Here is a 20,057-nt window from a genome sequence, read left to right as displayed (position 1 = left end):
ATTATAAAGCTAAATTATTCATTCATTCACTATAATCATATTATAAATTGAGTTTCTTAATAAAGAATTAGTAGTGCTTATGTAGATAAAAACAATTTATAAGAGAGAAAGTTTCATAAATTTGTTTATGATTTTTCTTCTTAAATTTTAGCATGTATCAATTCTTGTTCTCTTAAAATTTTTCAAATTTAATAAAAATTCTTCTAAACTATTAAGGTTTTTGAATTTAAGTAGTTATTTTTAATTCAGTTCAATTTCACTAACTGATAGATCACATAATGAATGTTCTGAGAATATAATTTTTTTTTTATGCAACACATCCATTTTATTAGACAAAAAAAATCCCAAAAGCATTTACATTGGTAGAAACAAAAAGTTCTACCTCCCTCAAACCAAGAAAACCAATGAAGTTAGACTAAACAACCCAAACAACAAGCTTATAAACTTAATATATAATGTATAATAGTCACGTTAGGATTTTGTTGATAAAATTAAACAAAATTAGATAAAATTGTTTAATTCTAATAATCTTAATATATCAATTTATTTCAGAAGTAGCAATTTAAATTTTTTTTTAAAAAAACTCAGAAATAAAAAGTGAAAATTTAGATATAGGACTTGGAACGCAAGGCAAGGCATTAGCATATATAAAAGCGGTGCTTTCTTCTCTCTCTCATTTTCATTTGGGTCTAAACCTTTTTCTTCTCTCCCGAAATATAGCGATTCATTTCCAGTTTAAGCACCACTCCAAAATCCAAATCAATGGCGGTTACCTCAATCAACCTTCTCTTTTAAACCCCAACCCAACCCATTCTCAACTTCCTATTATTCTTCTGCGATACATTTATAGATTGATAGAGAAAGCGAGGTAAGATCCCTAGACAAGCATTTTCTTTGCTTTATTCCTACAAATTCCATTTACTTTCCGTTTGTTTCCCTAGAAAATGTGTTTTGAATGTAAAACAGGAAAGTAAACATTTTTTTATTCGATTTCTGTGGTTTTTGCAAATGTTTTCCATTAGGATTTTTGAGACGGTTCAAGAATTGTTAGGTCTTTTTAACTGAAGAATCGAATGGCCGCTGTTGCGGCGTGTAAGCGATTGGTGCCGTTAGGAATCAATTCAGGGTTTGGATTATCTGGATTTCGAGCTTTTGGCGCTTCGGAAGTTTCTTCTCCAGCTTTGCGGTCTAGGTATTTGGATTGTAGATTGGCATCTGAGCTCGTGAAATCTAATGGAAAACGTCTGTTTCTAGTTGATACGTTAGCTTTGGTAATTTCTTCATTTCTTTTTTATAATTTGGTTTCAATTTTGGGAAGTTGATTAACTATTTTTATAAGATAAATTATGGAGGAAAGGATTTGATCCAGAGCTTGTGTGTATGTATCTAACGAAATGAGATTCTGCATTCTATCTTAGGTTAGGAAATTAGAGGGACAGGGCGTGCCCTCGCAGCAAGCTGAGGCCATAACCGCTGCCATTACAGAAGTGTTAAACGATAGCTTAGAAAATGTGTCTCACTCATTTGTTTCCAAGGGGGAAATGCAGAAAGTAAGCATTTTCTAAATTGAATTCATATGCTAAAACTCATTTGTCTCAATTCATCTGCCCAAACGTTTGAGAAGTTCATCTTGTTTATTTTATCTGTTTTGTTGCCTAAATTTTTTCTGCCTTGGTTTGGTATCTATTTTGTGTTGTTAGATTGAAATGATTCAAGATTCCAATTTGTCCAAATTCAAATCTGAAGTTCAGAGCTCACAGGTTAGTCTAAGCTAACTGTTCATTTATTATACTTAAGTCTTTTTGGTTTATTTATTTTTCTGGATTAAAATTATATTCACACAATGCATCACCAATGACTTTCTAAACCAGGTTAAAGTCTCCTGCTGAGAATTCTTTATATGCGACGATATTTCAATTGTCTGGTTCTTTAAAATAAACCATTTTTAAATGACAACAATTTGGGGTTTATTGGGTTTTGGATTGATTATGAAGTTGAAAGTGTTTCTCAAAAAATACTAGCTGCATTTAAATATGTTCAAAATAATGGATATCTTATGCTTTCCTTTATAATTTCTTTCATATGCTTAATAAATATTCAAGTATTGAAAAAAAAAATTGCAGGGACACCACTTCTCATTACTGCAACACGAGACGGAGAAATTGAGGAATGATATTGAGAAGATGCGCAGTGAACTGAGGTCTGGTTTGTGGAGTTGCAAATCTGCGTCTCATGCCATGTGAATGTTTATTTTCTCTATTCTGAGTTTCATGTTTCAGTGACATTGATTTTTGACGCAGGTATGAAATTGACAAAGTTACTGCTGGGCAGCGGCTCGATTTGAATCTCGAAAGGGGGTGAGGAAATATAGGAAATGCATTATTTGAATGTTGTAACTTCTGGTTTGCTCAACATTCCGGTTATAATGTGATATCATTGTTTACAAGTGCAGAAGGATAAGGGAAGAGCTTGCAGATCAGAATGCCGAGACCACTAACCTTACTAACAAACTCGATCGGGTAGGGATTGGGAGTTTGTAGTGTTTTAAGTTTCATGACCTATAATATATATACATATATCTCTTTCTCTTGACGTTCTTAACTGTTGATTTGTCCATAACTATCAGGAAATTCATGGTTTAAGGGCCCAGTTGGAAGCAGCCAAATATGATGTCATAAAATACTGCATAGGTACACTTGTTTCAATTTCTGCTGTTGGTCTTGCTGTACTCCGCATTCTGATGTAAACATCCTGTATGATAAGAACCATTTAGAGTTGCTCATTCTTTCGGTATTGTATGCTTATAACAATCATGAAAAAGAAAATTCAAAGTTGTGTTTGGTTGCGGCTCAAAGAAGAATTTCATAATACATAGAACTGATTTCCCTTTCTCAGGGGATTCAAGTCAATTTGCCTTTTCCTTTTTCTGCATTGTTTTTTTTTTCTCTTTATGTATTTATTTTGGATAATAATTGAATTGATAGATAGATAGATAGGGCTTTGGTCTTTGGTGGTAGATTGCTAGTCTTGTTAATTGTTATAGCATATAGGAATATAAGAAAGTACAGAGTGATGGGTTTCTTGTCATGGGTCATGCTGCCAATTTGTGTTGGAATTTTTTTGTTGCATCAAGTTTATATTTTAAACCTTCAAATACCCAAAATTAAAAACAATCTATGTGCACATATACATGTTGTTTGGGTGTTGGATTTTCAGTGGCATTTATGATTCTGTTTGGCTTAGCTTATTATTATTATTATTATATTTGTTGACAATTATAAAAATGTTTATAAAAAGTTTTATTTTTTTATTTTTTATTTAGAAGTCCTTTTTTTTGAGAAGATGGGATTTGTAGTTTTTTTTCAAAACATCTTTTGGAAAATTATTTATAAAATTATAATAATTTACCTACTTTTTAATTTACTCACATTTACTCATACTCAAACACTATAAATAACTTTTTATTAAATAAAAGTTCATTATATTATATTGATTCAAATTGAAAAAATATGTCAAAATTTATAAGTAAATATTTAAATTTCAACATGCTAATAATTTTTTTATATGATGTTTTGTAAAATATTATTGAAAGTATAATTTAGTGATTGTAAAAAAAATATATAAAAAAAGTAAAGTACGAATTTAAATTCGAATATGAAAATGAGTTTGCCCGTTCAAGAAAAACGGACCAGTTCGAGTAAAGCATGATACGCATCCGAGTATTGTACGAAAATACCAAACTTATAGGTTGTATTGGCCCGTATCCTTTAAAAGTATTAGCATGACATAATATGACATATTTTTTTTTGAGGAAATTACACTCTATACCTTTTTTATTTTGTCTTCTTTTATTTTTACCAAAGTTTATCATTTTTACTTTTTTTTTTTAAACATTATACCAATTTTACTCCTGTCACTTCAAGATACTTTTCATATGATTCTCTTATGTCAGGGTATTTTGGGTATAATACCTATAAAAAGAGGTATGTTTCAATTAAATATAAAATTAAAGGTAAATTTGATTAATTGATTAATAAAAGTGGTATTTTTTAACTTACTCTTATTTTTTTATGGTATGATACAATTTGTATTTGAAAGGTATAAATAAATACTAGGACTGTTCATCCGATCCAATTCGCACTTTTTTGGTCAAACAACAACTAATCCGCACTAAGTGCGGATTTTATTTTTTGGATCCAATCCAATCCGCACAATAGCTCAAATCCAATCCAATCCAATCCGCAAAAGTGCGGATTAGATCGGTTACTTTGGATTGGTTACTTTTTAATATTTATGAAAAAAATATTTTTTTTTCTTCACATAACTAGCAATAAAATAAAACAAATTATAGTTATTTAATGTCTCCAACAATACATTAAATAAATAAAATAACAAATAACAAATTCAAAAAAAGAAAAAAAATTGTATATATATAAAAAATATTTAATTTAATTTTAAATTGTATGTTAAAAAAATATATAAGAATAGAATATACTTTTTATCTATTAAGTTTTGCAATATGATTGTATTATATGTATTCAGGGGCGGACCCACATTGTAGCGAGGGGGGGCAGTCGCCCCCCCTGAAAAAAAAAATCGAGAAAAAAATGTATATGTATTTTAATTAGTTACAACATATATATGTATTAAAAGATGATATTTATTGACATAATAGTAACCTTAGTGTAATGGTTAAGGTTGTTAGTAAATAGGTTAGAGGGTAAAGGTTCAAACCCCACTAACTACACTTTATATTTTCTTTTTAAATTTATTTACGCCCCCCCTCACTTTAAATTCTGGGTCCGCCACTGTATGTATTAGACTTTTAAATTACTATTTTCTTTATATTAAAATGTTATTTGTATAATAATTTTTTAATTTTGTGATAAATATGTGTGGATTGGATTGGATCGGTTATTTTTACATGTCAATCAACATTCAATCCACACAAGTGCGGATTTTGAATTTTTCAATCCAATCCAATCCGCATAAGTGTGGATATCCGCACTTTGCGGATTGGATTGGATTGGATCGTGCGGATTGGATTGGATCAGCTATTTTATGAACACCCCTAATGAATACGGGCAGCACGAACTTACAGCTCTAGTTGTAAGTAAGATGGGCCATATGGGCTGGGCTAGCTTGGGCTTCATCATCAAGTAGTTTGGGGTGGGCTCTACCATTTAATTGTCTTGGTTTTACAATTATTTTAGGGCTATTTACAAAAATATGGAAAAATAAATACAAGTTATGATATATATGGCATAAAAACTTAAGTGTACAAAATATGGCATTTATTTCAAAAAAAACTTAAAATATGGGAAAAATTATTACATACAAAGAGAAATGCCATAAAAAAACTTTAAAATTGTATTTTTTAAAAAAATAAAATAAAATACTGGAATAAAAAAATGATGTCAACTGAACATTCTTTTTATTATATTTTTTATAAAAACTGAAATAATATTAAAATAATTTTATTAAGACAATATTTTAATAAACCAATTAATTCTATATAATCAAAAACGAGTTTCTTAATAAAAGAACAAATACAAAAACTAAAACTTATATAAATTTTACATCCTTCTTAGAAGCTCTAAGACTTGACCACCAACCTAGTCACAAGAGTTATTGTCGTGCCAAAAAAGTAGTCGAAATTTGCTAACATTGACGGAAAGTCACTTGAGTTTCTAACGGTGCCAAAAAAAAAGTCGTCAAAATCGGCATCGTTACTGGAAAAAATTATCGAAAAAAATTTCGGAGCTATCGCTGTCACTAGAGTTTGTCAACTTGATGCCAAAGTCGTCACTGGAATCTGTCTCACAGAAACCAATTACATTTATTAGCTAATTACAAATCTGAACAATGAAACCAGTTTTTTAAAACACACAAAAAAAAAAAAAAGAAACACTTAAACTTCAATTACATTTAAAAAAAAAAAACCTACCATTTAAACACGAAAATCAATTATTTAGTATAGCTAACTAAGAAACTGAACATTAATAAGACACCTACAAAAAACCAGTTTTCTATTAAACAAAACCAGTTTCAAAAACTATAAATAATTAACTAAGAAATTGAACAAACATAAAATACCTAAAAAAATAATTTCATGCAAATAAACATATAAAATTATGAAAAGATAAATTGAAAAAAAAAATGAACATACATAAAAAAGAAATGACAATATACCAAAGATGAATCCTTAAAACTTGGATCAATTTACTTTCTCCTCAAAGTGAACACTTAAAATCTTTAGCAACGACTTCCATTGCATTTATATTGGAGGAATAAATTTAATTCAAAAAAAACCATAAAAAATAAATCGAAACCAATTTCATCATACAACAACAATGAATATTATGAAAGCAATAGCAAATAAAAATTAATATCGTCACACAACAACATTGAAGATTATGAAACAAAACATAAATGATATACAATAAAAATAATTTAAACTAGTTTTATCAGTTATGAAAACTTACTTAAAAAACCAGTTATGAAAATCAATAAAATAATAAGACATGCCACAAAAGAATTTTTAACAAATCTATATAAAATTAAATCATAGAAACCAGCCATATCAAACAACCTATTAAAAATCTAACACATAAAAACCAGTATTGAATCTAGAAACAAAATAATACAAAAAAAATTGAAATAAAAAATATACAATAATATCATAAAATGGAGCAACCCCATTATAGTGAAACCAAATTCGAACATGTGAACATGTGAAACCAGTTTCGACCCTATGAAAAATTATCATAAAATTGAAATGTTAAACAATAAAATTAACAGATACCAGTTTTACCAAACAACCAAATGAAAAAAGAAAAAATACACACACACACACAAAAAAAAAATAATACTAATTACAAATATAAGCAAAATAATACACCATGCATAACAAAATACTAATCACAAAATATAATCAAAACCAGTTTCGAACCTAGAAATAAAATCATAAAAAAAAAAAATATATACAATAATATCATAAAATGGAGCACCTCAAAACATGTAAAACTAGTTTCGAACCTATGAACCCGCTGAAACCAATTTCGAAACTGTGAAACTAGTTTCGAACTTGTTAACCCTATAAAACCAGTTTTAACCATATGAAAAATCATAACAAAAATTTGTGAAACCATAACAAAACTTGTGAACTCATACAAAACCATAACAAAAATGAAATGAAAAAAAATCCCAAATCATCAACTAACAATTATTAAAAGTACCAAAAGTCTCACATCATAATGAAGTTATTTGAATACAAATTACCCCTTTTTTCTTTCCTCACTTCATCAGATTATTTGACAAACCAAACAGAGAACAATAATAAAATCAATTTTTACAACAGATAGTTACATATAACATTGATAAAATTTATAAAAATCAACAAGCATAACAAAAATTTATAGTAAAGTTGTATATCATGATACCACCTTAATTTTGAAAGAAAAATATAATACATTGACAAATCTGATTAAAAAAAAGATTGAAACTAATTTTTAAGAAACACCATTAACATAACTCACCAAAAATAAAAATATTAAAACCAGTTTGCACAAAAACATATAAGAAGCTAACGTCATCATTAGCTCTCCTAATCAACAGAACCAAATAAGATCAAACGACAATACTTTCCCATTATATAAAGATAGATGTAACAAAGCATGACTACAAATATAATCCAACCGTATAGTAAATTTGATCAAGTACAACAACACATATGTATATAATCCAAATTTAATTTAAAAGATGAAACACTTCGTAAAAATAAAAGAAGTAGAGAGTAATGTTTGCCTTCTAACTATTCTGATTGCTAAATCTGTAAAATCAGTTTCCATCATATAAAAAAATATGATAAACTTAAAATAAAAAATAGTTGAGAATAAGATTAGTTCCTTCTGCTGCCAACATAAGACAAGTGGAGATTGTTTCTTCTCAACATGGAAGCTCATCTTGACTCTCACAAAAATTACCAAACACTCATATAGATCTTGACTCTCACAAAAATTATAAAATAATATCCATATAGATCTTCTATTTTTTAAAACGAAAGAAAGAAAAAGATATGCCATTCACCAAACTGATATTGTAATTTTTTAGGCACAAAAATTAAAGCAATACCCATATATAGATCTTTCATTTCTTTAAGAAGAAAGAAAAAAAAATCTGCCATTCAAACAACACAACTAGGGGATGAAGAGTACAAAATGAGCATGGAATCTACAAAATCAATTCGAAAAGAAAGATGAAGCTCACCTCAGAATATGTACGAGTTCGGGACCAAGCGGTTGAGCTCCAATTACGGTGCAGATTTAGATCTCCAACGGCCATGGAATCTATTCGAGTCTTTGGGGTTTTGTTGGTAGAGATCTCATATTTAGGGTCCATTTGAGTCGTCGGTCGCCGAATGTGTGGGTTGCCGCCGCCGGTCGCCGACTGTGTGGGTCGTCGCCGCCGATCGCTGGATGTGTTGCTGGTGAATAGATTTGGGTAGGTAGACTGTTAAGGAGTGAGGAAGTACAATGCTTGAATGGAGGAGAAGAAATAGCTTTCAATTTTGTGTAATAATGTATCTAAACATTAAATATGGGATTTAAAATTAAGTTTGCACATATATGACATAAAAAATACCATAAAACAATTTAAAAATCAAAAGATGCCATAAAAAATGGACAAACATAAAACTGCCATATTTTTCATAAAAAGTTTTAAAAACCCATATCATGTGTAATTTCCTCATTATTTTATGATTGTTTTTTGGTTGTTCAACTATTATTTTAATTGTTCAATTTTGTTGTTTTACGGTTATTTTATAAAAAGACTATTTTTGTAAAAAATTTCGTATGACAGTAGAATTATAAATTTTTGTCCAAAATTTAATATTTTTTTTTGTAAAAATCCCTTAATAATATCATTGTTTGTTATGTGTGGAACTAAATTCTGAATTCATATGTGGCTACCAAGCAAAGCTAAAAAAAGGTCTGCATTGTCCATGTAAACATAAAGCTACTCATTTCTCAATAATTGATTGCTTTTGTCTAGTCCTCTTGAACAGACTGTTACTGAATAAATAAAAGATGAATAATATTACTCAATAAAATTTATGAGTTGAGTTGTGGACTAGGTCATTATTTTTAGGATATTCGCGGCGCTATCTAAAAATGTGTAAACACTCAAAAATTAGAGAAAATTACACTACATACTTCTTTTAATTTGATGTCTTTAATTTTTATCTTTTCTTTTAAAATTTATTATATTTATTTATTTTTTCAATCATTCTACCAATTTTACCTCTATTACATTACGATGATTTTCATTCATCTTTAATTAAAATTTTGTTCCATTTTTCCCACAAACCTACACATCTATCTACAAAGAATACAAATTTATTATGTTTAAAATTATGTCTTAGTCGTGTGAGTGTGTGAGGATAATTTGAATATAATACTCATAAAAAGAGGTATTTATGATTTAAATTTAATTTGAAGATAAATTTGGTTAATGTATAAAAAAAAAGGGTATTCTTTAACTTTTTCTCAGCAATTACCGGTCGTTCTCTAAATAAAACAGCCCAATCAAAATACCACTATATCGAAGCTCTATTATACGAAAAACCTACACCAAATATTACTGCTCGAAATACTTGTATAATATAATCATAAAAATAAACTGTAAATGATTTTTCTCATGTAATAAAAAATATGTTTCTCTTGTTGGTTATAATACATTATTATATAGGAAATAAAGAAAAGGTAGTGACGGAAAGAAAGACGTTGATCATAGCAACGTTAAGTAAATTTGTGAGAATAATGCTGAAAATAAGGAGAAGAACACGTCTCTATTTACCAATTAATTTAAATACGTTTAAAAATATTTTATTTAATTAAATAAAAATAAAAATTTAATAAATAAATTTTCTCTAAAATATAAAATGACACCTCACCCATCTGCAGCCGCATGTGATCATCCGATGAATGAATCCTCACCACCAATACATACAAAATTAGGTACCCTTAAAACCACAACCCATACATCAAAATTACACATTATATACATTTCTAATAAAATATTTCAATCCCATATAAAACTCAATGGACTCCCATACTTCACTTCTCATACAATAATTTTGTAAAATTATCACTAAAGTTCCAACAACAACAAGCCCCACTGCATTCACTTGTTTTGCCTTTTGGTGCGGTTTTCAATATTTAACAACTGTTTTGGTCAAGCTTTTAGCCACTAGATGGGCCCATTTTCAACTTTGTTTTTATATTTCTTTCTTTTTTTTTTTAATGATGTTTTTATATTTCTATTAGGTAAGAATTTGACTGTTTTTTTATAAATGAAAAAATATCTCTTTTTTATATTTATTAATTAAAAATATTTTTATATTATATTTTATTAAAATATAGCTACTTTTACGAGTAGGTTGTTTAATATACTTATACTTAAATTTAAGATATAATTTACATTAATCTAAATAAGACATTATCTATAAAACTGAGTATATCTTAAAGAATACAAAAAATTAAAACAAATAAAATAAAATGTATATATAATATAATTTCTACGTTTTTTTTTTCACTAATACAACTTTTACCAAATTACTAAAAGACTTAGTAGCTGTTAATATAATATAAACACCACAAATTATAAGACAAATTCTTAATTATTAAAGTATCTCTAATTATTTTCTATATAGTAATGTCATGCAGATTAATTATTGAATAAGTTTGTCTATTATTTTTATATTAATTAAGCATTAATATATAATTAATACCAAATATCTACTTACCAAAAAATAACCCACAATCAACACTATTAATATCTCATACATAAAAATAAAATAAAAAAAATAACACAAATATTATTTTTCAAAAAAATACATTAATAATATATTAAAATATGGTCTAAATATAATAATATTAAAAATAAATATAATAAAAAATATAAATATCTTTATAAAATATTATTAAGATGTCAGCATAATTGGAGCAACAATAAATTAAATAACTCTTTATTTTAGCTTTTTAACTAGTTTAGTTAAAAAATAGAGTACTATTGGAGATGCTCTAATAAAATACTGACTTAAAAAATAATGGAGAATTACTCCATATACTTTTTTTTTTTTTAACTTTTTTAAATTTACGGTTTGAATTTCTAAAGTGGTTGCAGCGCTAGTTGCAATAGGGGTTTCTATACGTTTTTGTTATAATTTAGGATGCAACGTTATTTGCAATAGAGTTTCTATGTATGTAGAATTTCGTAAAAATAAAAAAAAAAATGCTTTGAATGTAAAAATGAAAAAAATTCCAAAAATAATAAATAAATGTTTATTTATTTATTTTGAAATGGAAAAGTTTATTTATTGCTCTATACAAATATTACATATATATAGCCTTTGCCTTTTGTTTTAAGAAAAAAACATATATCTTATACAACATTTTTTTTAAAATGAAATGGATATATAACTTTTTTATTTTTTTTTTTCAGAATGGATAATTAAATAAATATATAATATTTGCAAATAATGTAGTAACTACCTAAACTATATTTTATTTATTTTTTTTAAAAAAAAGTAATTTATGGCGAAATTCCTTTATGTTTCAATTTTTAAACACTTAACCCTTTATTTTTATTTTTAGTGGTAAAATCCCTTAAGTTTACTTCTTTTTTTTTTTTTGCAAATTTGAGGTGTAAGTTAAATATTATTGTTAAATATCAACTGAATGTGTATATGTGACAATAAAACTTCGAAGTCAATACATTTGTTAATTCAGTTGGCATTAACGATTTTATCTAATTGACGCCTTAAATTTACCAGAAAAAGTAAACATAAGGAAGTTTTGCCACAAAAAAAAATAGTTAAATATATAAAATCTAAAACATAAAGAAGTTTGCCGCAAATTAAAAAAAAAAAAAATCTATTGTACCTGTTTAAAAAATAAATAAAATTAAAAGTGGGTATATGCTATTTTTTTTAACAAGTATTTGCAGAAATTTTAAATATTAATAAATTTGAAAATATGTATATATTTTCCAAACATATATGTATGATCTATTATTGAAATTGGACAAACTCAGAGGATCCCATAATTCCCAGTTTTGCTAAGGAAAAATCCATCTCTGCAATAAATACGAAATCCCATTTTGTGGTTCTTATTAGCTAAACAAACCTTTAACCTTATTAGTAATAATTTCTAACACTAGCCAACAAACAAAATGATATCCTTATTAGTATAATTAATTAAGTAATCATATCTTATGTTTTAATTTAAAAGAATTATTTTATAAAAACAAAAAATTTACATTTTTACCATTTTATAATATTTTTTATACAAAAATACAAATAATTATTTTTCCTTTGTTTTCAAAATATGTTGTTTTAATATTGTTACTATGTGAAATAATATTTTTTTAAAAAAAAAAACAATAAATGAAAAATCGGTGAAAAAATTACCAACTGTTTTTAATTTTTTGTTGGGTTAATAAGTGTGAAAACTGAAAACTTACAATGAGTGAGTCACATTAGTTTGGGTGCCGTGGTTTAGGAGTCATTTGAAAGAACCACTATGTAACATTAAAGTCTTCATTCTATACTCTACTCATGTTGTAGCTCATCATTTTTACTAGGAGTCTCACATTTGGATAGGGAAATTTCATTTTTTGCCTTTAATAAAACTCTCAATATCAAAATTTAGACCCTCCATTAATTTGTACAAATTAATTCCATTGATTACATGAACTTCCCATTTTACCTTTTTATTAAAAAAAAAAAAAAAAAAAAAAATTGTTAAAAACTAAAAAAACTTCCCTTTCTCAATAATCTCAAAAATTCATAAAAATTTTAAGAGCCTATCTTAAATATTATAAAAAATCACTAACTAATTATAAAGTAATACTTTATCGTAGTGTTAGGCTCTGTTGGATTTGGAACACCTTAAACCAACTCAAATATGGCGTATTAAAGACATCCCATATCCAGTACTTGGGAATTCAAAAATTACCTAATTAAATTCAAAAGTTCACACAAATATGTAACCGACATTACCCAATTATTGTCTATTTGTCCTATTTTCATATACAGTAGAACCTCTATTCAAGAATACACTTGGGACCAAGCAAATTATATTCTAATTGAGAGGTTATAACTGAATAGAATTACACTAGAAAAAAAATTAAAATACCAAAAAATATCAATGTAATAATAATAACAATAAATAATTATTAATACTATATTATAATAGAATTATTTTAGAGTAAATATAATGTTAGTACATATATTATAATTTGGAATAAAATTATTAATTTTATGTAAATAAATTTACAAAACATATGTATATATTTTATTAAGATGTAATTATTCTTATATAGAGGTATACTTTGTTAATACGAGACTTAAAAATGTATAACTAATTACAATTTAGAGGTTATTCTTATTTATAACTGGCCCAAATTGGGACTTGATTTTTTTTATAACAAATTATAGGTTATTCTTGAATAGAGTATTCTTAAATAGAGGTTCTACTGTACTTCCCTTTCGGATTGTGAAACACATTAAATTGAGTTGGTCCAAGTACACCAAAACTAATAATTTGAAACAAAACACAATTCAAACACCTCACAACAATCTAGAATAGTAATATTAGGACTCTTGGCGGTGCGATTGGTGTAGTTTTTAACTATTTTTTTTTTAAATTAATCTGTACATGTAGTTTTTTCAATTTTTCAAACGGCACCCGCACCGTGAAACTAAAAAATCGTAGAAACCTCATCACAAAAAATAGTGCGGTTCGGTGTAGTTTTCGCAGTTTGGAGTATCACTAAATAATTAAACTATCACAAATACAATAAAACTTGAGCAACACCTGTCAAAAATACCATGGGGCTTGAAAATAAATATGAAAAAAAGTTTCAAGTTTCAACAATACAATAATTACTAATTAGTGGTCTTTGGGCTATATTGGACCTAAATAAATATAAAAATTGGTATTTTTATAATATGCGATGCAGTACGGTTTGAACTGCATATTAACAATTTAAAACCACAAATCGCACCACACTGCGCACTTTAGAAAATATTCGAACCGTGACTGCATTGGAAAAAATTTTAAACATCATTTTTTCTACAGTACAGGAAGTTTGAGCGATTTAAACAATTTAATCAACAACCCTAAGTAATACCTTATTGAAATGAGGATATCACAAAGCCATCAAACGAATTAAATCATAAAAGTAGAAACAAAAACATTAAAATATATAAATATAAATTTTCATTTTCAAAAAGATTGAAATTATAAATGAGAAATGTCACTATCTATCTAATCTTTAAGGTGATAAAATCATTTATTAGTGTTGTTTGCAGTTGTACTCTTCTTTTTCTTACCATCACAATTAATTATTAATTGAAAAAAGGCTTCAAGTCATTTTCACCACCTATAAACTCCTAACCACAGCTTCTCTAATTTTCTTTCAATCTTCTCACACAAAAAAATAAAAAACATTCAACTCTTTGAAATATATAGCAAAACACCTGTCCAGCCCAATATATTTACCACTAATAAAAATTGTTTAATGTTAATTTGTGACCCTATAAATCAATATCTTTGTCATTAAAAGTTGTTTTATATATAAGCATTTCTATCTAATCAATCCAATAATAGTAATTAAGGATAAAACAAACTTCGCTCACTTAGAGTTTGAACAAAACTTGAATTTTGACAATAATAAATCAAACAAACCTAATCGACTCTTTTCATATTTTTAACATAAATATTTTTGAGTTTTTTTGACAACTTAGCGTTCGAGAAATTATTTTTGACAAAATTTAGTCTTACTAATTAATTTTTTAAAACAAAATTTCAGATAATGTTGACATAAAAAAAATTCAACAATTTGAAAGATATTGTCTAGAAAAAATAATTAAAAACAAGAATTTTCTAAATAAATAATGACTTAACAATGACAATTTATTTTAGGACATAAATTGCCCACTATTATAAAAAGCACTATTTTCATCTGTACTCAAATTAATTTATTTTTAAATAATGTCGCTAATTAAAATAAGTGACTATTTAAGAACGTTGACTATAATTAAATATAACCACTTGAGCCTAGCTCAAGTGGCCATATGGGGTGCGTGTGTGTTGGAAGTTCTAGGTTTGAGTCTCAGATGCATGTTGTAATATATAAACGCTTAAATAAATAATAATAAAAAAAAAAACTATAATTAAATATTCCCAATATTTTTAAACTATCATTTACTATTTTTGATGGGTTAAAACAATTAGTGCTAAAATACCTTTTGTATAAGCCAAAAAATACACCATTATTTTTGGATACTTCATACAAGTACAACATCTATCTACCTTAAATACCTATAACTTTCTATATAAATGTATAAAAATAAAAATATTTGATAAAGGCAAATCTTGCAAGGGAAAAACTAGGAAGCATTTAATATATATCCAAATATAAATAAAATAAAAGAGTTGGTGCTTTTTACACCAAAGTCGACAAACTTGACTCTTGTTCTTAGAGTTTTATATTTGTTTTTGAGCTAATAATCAAATTCATCATGATAAAAGAAACTAAACTAAAAGTTAATGATCCAATCCAACCATGTATGTTTGTTTGTATTAATATAATTAAAATAAAAGTTCTGATTATATACAATAAGCTACCAAAAAATATATTCAATAAAGACTATAATCAAAAAGTTGATCATAAAAACTATGCTCTTAGATAGTGAGTTTCTACCAGCTCTTTTAGCTAGTCTTTCTTAATATATATATACTTTTTTTTTTTTTGAAAAATACGTTTATAAATATATATACATACACATATATAAATAAAAATATAAATATAGTGAGTTTAATATATATATATATATAGATATGATTTTGTACTTTCACGTAATGTATTCTGTGGCACATTAGATGAGTCTCAAGGTACATTAAATGAGTGTCAGAGTACGTTTCTACTTTTTAATCCTAATTACCTCTAAATCAATCTCAGCCGTCAGATCAAATAACTCCCTCATCTGACGGCTGCCGTACATCACGAATTACAATTCGTGAAAGTACAATAACGGAACAAAATCATATCCCATATATATATATATATATGTAAGTAGATTAATTATTATCATTTTATATAAGTTATGTTAATCTCTTATACAACATTACATGCATAATAAAACTAAATAAATTAAAAAATCCCACTGAAAAATAATAAGTAATAATTATAAGGATATTATATATTTAGGAATATTAATTTCCTAATTATTAAAAAAAAATATTAAATTAATCATCAAGAACAAAGAATAATTGCACTTATGAATAATAACACAATTCACCTTTAATTTCCTTAATTCTTCAAACTCAAATTACATTTTGTGTGGTTCAACTTTATTCAAATTGTTTTTCATCAAATGAAAATACAAGATAATAAAAGTTTATACAAATTTATATAATTAAAAAGAGAGATCTTATACACAAATTAAGAGAATCTCCAACTTTTTTTTTTCTTCTTCACCATATATTGTCTTTTCACTTCAATTATTATTTTTTTTATGATTCCTTTCCTTTCTCATCTAAATTTTCTCAATTTTTTTTTTCAAAAAGGAAATCAAAATTAAAAAAGAAAAAGGAGAGTAACATTAATATTAATAGTAATAATAATAATGATAATAAAAGCCATATTAAAACTCCAAATTCACATGTGTCCAAATTTTCAAAAGAGAGATAATCAGATGGGACAGACCACACGCTTACTCGGTACAGCCATGAGTCGACTCGTTCTCGGCGCAGTGAGTCCAAACGTGTCACTCATATCGAGTTCACTCGGTTTCATACCATCAGGTAATTCCCACGTGAAACAATGGAGAAGGTGTCCCACCGCCAATTCAAGCGCGTAAAGCCCAAGTTGCATACCAGGGCAAGACCTCCGACCCGACCCGAACGGAATAAACTCAAAATTACTCCCTTTAAAATCAGCAACACCTTCCTTCATAAACCGACCCGGTTTAAACGAATCGGGGTCGACCCACGAGCTCTTATCACGACCTATAGCCCATGCGTTGATCATCACGCGCGATTTCTTCGGCACGTAATAGCCCGCCACTTCAGCATCCTCCGCCGTCTCGTGGAGAAGGAGAGGAATCGGTGGGTGGAGTCTAAGGGTCTCTTTCAGAGCACATTTCAACAGAGTTAGTTTCTCGAAATCTGACTCTTCCAATCTCCGGTCAAGTCCGACTACGTCAGCGATTTCTTGCTGAACTTTCTTGAGTTCTTCTGGGGTTTTCATTAGCTCAGACATAGCCCATTCAATCGCAGAAGCAACCGTTTCAGTACCACCAAACATAACATCCTGTAAAAAAGATAGTAATAATAATAAAAATCGAATCTTTATAACAAAGAGAAAATAAAAATCGAATCTTTATTATATATATGAAGTTTACCATAATGATTGCTTTGATGTTGTCTCTAGTGAGTCTAATAGCGTTTTGAAGATCATCAGAAGATTCATTAACAGTAGCTTCATCACTATAAAAAGCTAACAAATCATCAACCATATCAGATTCAGAATCATCAACAACACCATTGGTTTTAGCTCTTTTGTCAATGTGTTGATCGATGATTCTATCGATGAATCCATCTAATGCTTTACGAGCTTTAGGTAGTCTTGTATTAAGACCTTGTGGATCAACCCAAGTAAGCCAAGGAATGAAATCAGCAATATTAAAAGCCCCAAATAGTTTAGAAAACTCTTGAAGAATCCTAATAAACTCATCTTGATTCTCTTGTTCACTCGAACCAAAAGCTGCCCTGTAAGTAATATCCATAGTTAATTTAAAAACCAACTCACCAACATTAACAGTTGTGCCAACATTTTTAGCCACAGTTCGAATAGTCTTATCAACTTCATCCCTAACAGATTCCCATGACTCTGCTCTTTTACGGCTAAAAAGCTTCATAACACAGAGCTTTCTCATCTGTCTCCAAAAGGGTCCGTAGTGAGCAAAAGCCATGTCAGCACGGTCGTATGTGAGGTAGCTAATGGCTATGGTGGCCGGTCGATTTGAAAAGATGTTATCTTGAACTTGAAGAACTTGACGAGCTGTTTCAGGAGATGAGATTGCCACCATGTGAAGATAACCCATTTTCATGTGGAAAACGCCTCCGTATTTCTCGGCTAATTTCGCTAATCCACGGTGAGTTAATTGGTCCATCATTGACATGTTTCCGATTATTGGTAACCCTTTTGGTCCCGGCGGAAATGGAAGTCGCCGTCGCCGGAATCGGAAAATTAATCCCAGTAACAAAACAGGGACAATTATAAGTAACATGTTTATTGGTGTAATGGCTTCTGATAAAGATTCCATTTTTATACTTATTTTTGTATATAAATGATTGGATTGGTAGAAAGAGAGTGAGAGAGAAAAAGTTTTAAGGGGGGCAACAAGAAAGGTTGCTGATTTGTTTGAGTTGATTATAAGAGTTTATATAAGAGTTTGTTTAGACTGTATTGGTCTTAATTGGTTTATATTTACAAGTTTATCCAATTAAATTTGGACATAATTTTTTTATTTGAAAAATAAAAAATAATGTTATGTATTGACTGTATTTATATAATAAGAGTTTCCTTTTATTGTTATTATTTGATATGTATAAAGTATGAATTTGGAAAGCAATTATGTTGATGAGATTCAGTGTAATCATGTTTAAAATCTAAATTTTATATAAATATATTATATTTATAGCATGTTGTATATATTTCGAGTGTTTTAAATATAAAATCTCATGTGACTTTTGTAAAGTTGCTAGATATATGGATCTGCAATTAATGTGGAATACTTGCCTTTTTTATATTGATCCATGCAATATATTTGTTTGTTTGATATATTTATACATTAAATTTTCAGATTTGTGAGATAAAAAAAGAAAAATTATGTTAAAATAGTGTGTTCGGTTAAATTTTTATAACATTGAAATACAATTTGCTCTTAATTTTTTGTTTTGACAAATCCAGCTATATTAGTAAATTAATTTATTTGATGGGATTTTGCACTACTTAAAATTAAATAACCAAATCAATCCTTTCAAAAAGATAACTAAATAAAAAAATGATCTTGTGACAGTCAGTAGTCCCGTGATCCGTAAAGGGAAATACTGGGTAAGCTGTGCAATCCCACATCGCCTGGAGAAGGTCAAGTGGGATGATTCTGAGACTGTGTAGGTATAGGACTACACAATTGAAGAGAGTTTAAATTGATTGATTGGTACTACCTATGTCAACAAGATGCACATCTTGTTTTTCGGTAGCCCATCATGAAAGAACTCCACAGTTAAGCGTGCTTGGCCTGGAGCAATTTCAGGATGGGTGACCTCCTGAGAAGTTTTCCCAGGAAGCGTGCGAGTAAGGACAAAGCACGCTGGAAACTCGTGTTGGTTTGTAGGGTCATTGTCAGTCCATAAAGCAGCCAGAGTGACGTATTCGTGTATAAAAGCAATTTATTCCGTGGGTGTAAGGGCCCAATAGAAGCTTGAAGCAGGGATGTTACAGATCTAATGGAATATATTTATTAATACTATTCAGTTATGCTTATGCCACATACTAAAGATAAAAAAGTTGTGGCTAATTCTAAATTATCATTTTGTGTTGTGACTAAAAAGTTCGTGGCTAAAAGTATTAGTCACAAAAATTACAATTTGTTGTGACTAAATGTATTTTTAGTCACAATATTGATTGTGACTAAAACTAAATTAGTGACAAATTATAACCAAAAAGTATATTTTAGTCACAAGTAACTTTTTGTTGTGACTAAAAGTCATATTTAGTTACAAAAAATTTATATTGTGACTAAAAAGTTGTCACTAGAAGTAGCAGTTTTTTGTAGTGACTATTTGTTTTAGCGATATATATTGTATTATTATTTATGATGAGAAAAATATTTATTATTTTACAAGATGATTATACAAATATTTATAGATTTAATCATTCTAAATCCAATATATATCTTTTACAAAACCATTTGAATCAAT

At 27.8% G+C, this 20,057-nt stretch overlaps 2 protein-coding genes across 2 annotated transcripts; one reads left to right on the top strand and one right to left on the bottom strand.

The window, feature by feature from the left end:
* Nucleotides 1-644: 644 nt before the first annotated feature.
* On the top strand, nt 645-2,920 carry LOC115715170 (protein FMP32, mitochondrial). The gene is made up of 8 exons (XM_030643992.2): nt 645-868; nt 1,023-1,271; nt 1,419-1,550; nt 1,701-1,760; nt 2,124-2,200; nt 2,301-2,357; nt 2,453-2,519; nt 2,627-2,920. The coding sequence occupies exons 2-8, from the start codon at nt 1,074-1,076 to the stop codon at nt 2,744-2,746; spliced, it is 711 nt and encodes a 236-aa protein (XP_030499852.2). The 5' UTR covers nt 645-868; nt 1,023-1,073; the 3' UTR covers nt 2,747-2,920.
* A 13,433-nt stretch (nt 2,921-16,353) lies between these two features.
* LOC115712861 (cytochrome P450 84A1) lies at nt 16,354-18,543 on the bottom strand. Its single transcript, XM_030641264.2, has 2 exons — nt 17,474-18,543; nt 16,354-17,382 (listed from the first exon to the last, which is right to left on the bottom strand). The coding sequence occupies exons 1-2, from the start codon at nt 18,395-18,397 to the stop codon at nt 16,762-16,764; spliced, it is 1,545 nt and encodes a 514-aa protein (XP_030497124.1). The 5' UTR covers nt 18,398-18,543; the 3' UTR covers nt 16,354-16,761.
* Nucleotides 18,544-20,057: the final 1,514 nt, after the last annotated feature.

This window comes from Cannabis sativa, chromosome 4 (genome assembly GCF_029168945.1).
Source record: "Cannabis sativa cultivar Pink pepper isolate KNU-18-1 chromosome 4, ASM2916894v1, whole genome shotgun sequence".
NCBI lineage: Eukaryota > Viridiplantae > Streptophyta > Magnoliopsida > Rosales > Cannabaceae > Cannabis > Cannabis sativa.
Note: the sequence above shows the minus strand (reverse complement) of the source record. Positions and strands in the feature narration are given on the sequence as shown.

What these genes read in the sequence shown, in the direction of transcription:
- LOC115715170 (XM_030643992.2), top strand. Translation starts at nt 1,074, where the DNA reads ATGGCCGCTGTTGCGGCGTGTAAGCGATTGGTGCCGTTAGGAATCAAT. An exon ending in CTGAAGTTCAGAGCTCACAG is followed by an intron (nt 1,761 to 2,123) that starts GTTAGTCTAAGC and finishes AAAAAATTGCAG; the next exon opens with GGACACCACTTCTCATTACT. An exon ending in TTACTAACAAACTCGATCGG is followed by an intron (nt 2,520 to 2,626) that starts GTAGGGATTGGG and finishes CATAACTATCAG; the next exon opens with GAAATTCATGGTTTAAGGGC.
- LOC115712861 (XM_030641264.2), bottom strand. Translation starts at nt 18,397, where the DNA reads ATGGAATCTTTATCAGAAGCCATTACACCAATAAACATGTTACTTATA. An exon ending in ACATCAAAGCAATCATTATG is followed by an intron (nt 17,383 to 17,473) that starts GTAAACTTCATA and finishes TCTTTTTTACAG; the next exon opens with GATGTTATGTTTGGTGGTAC.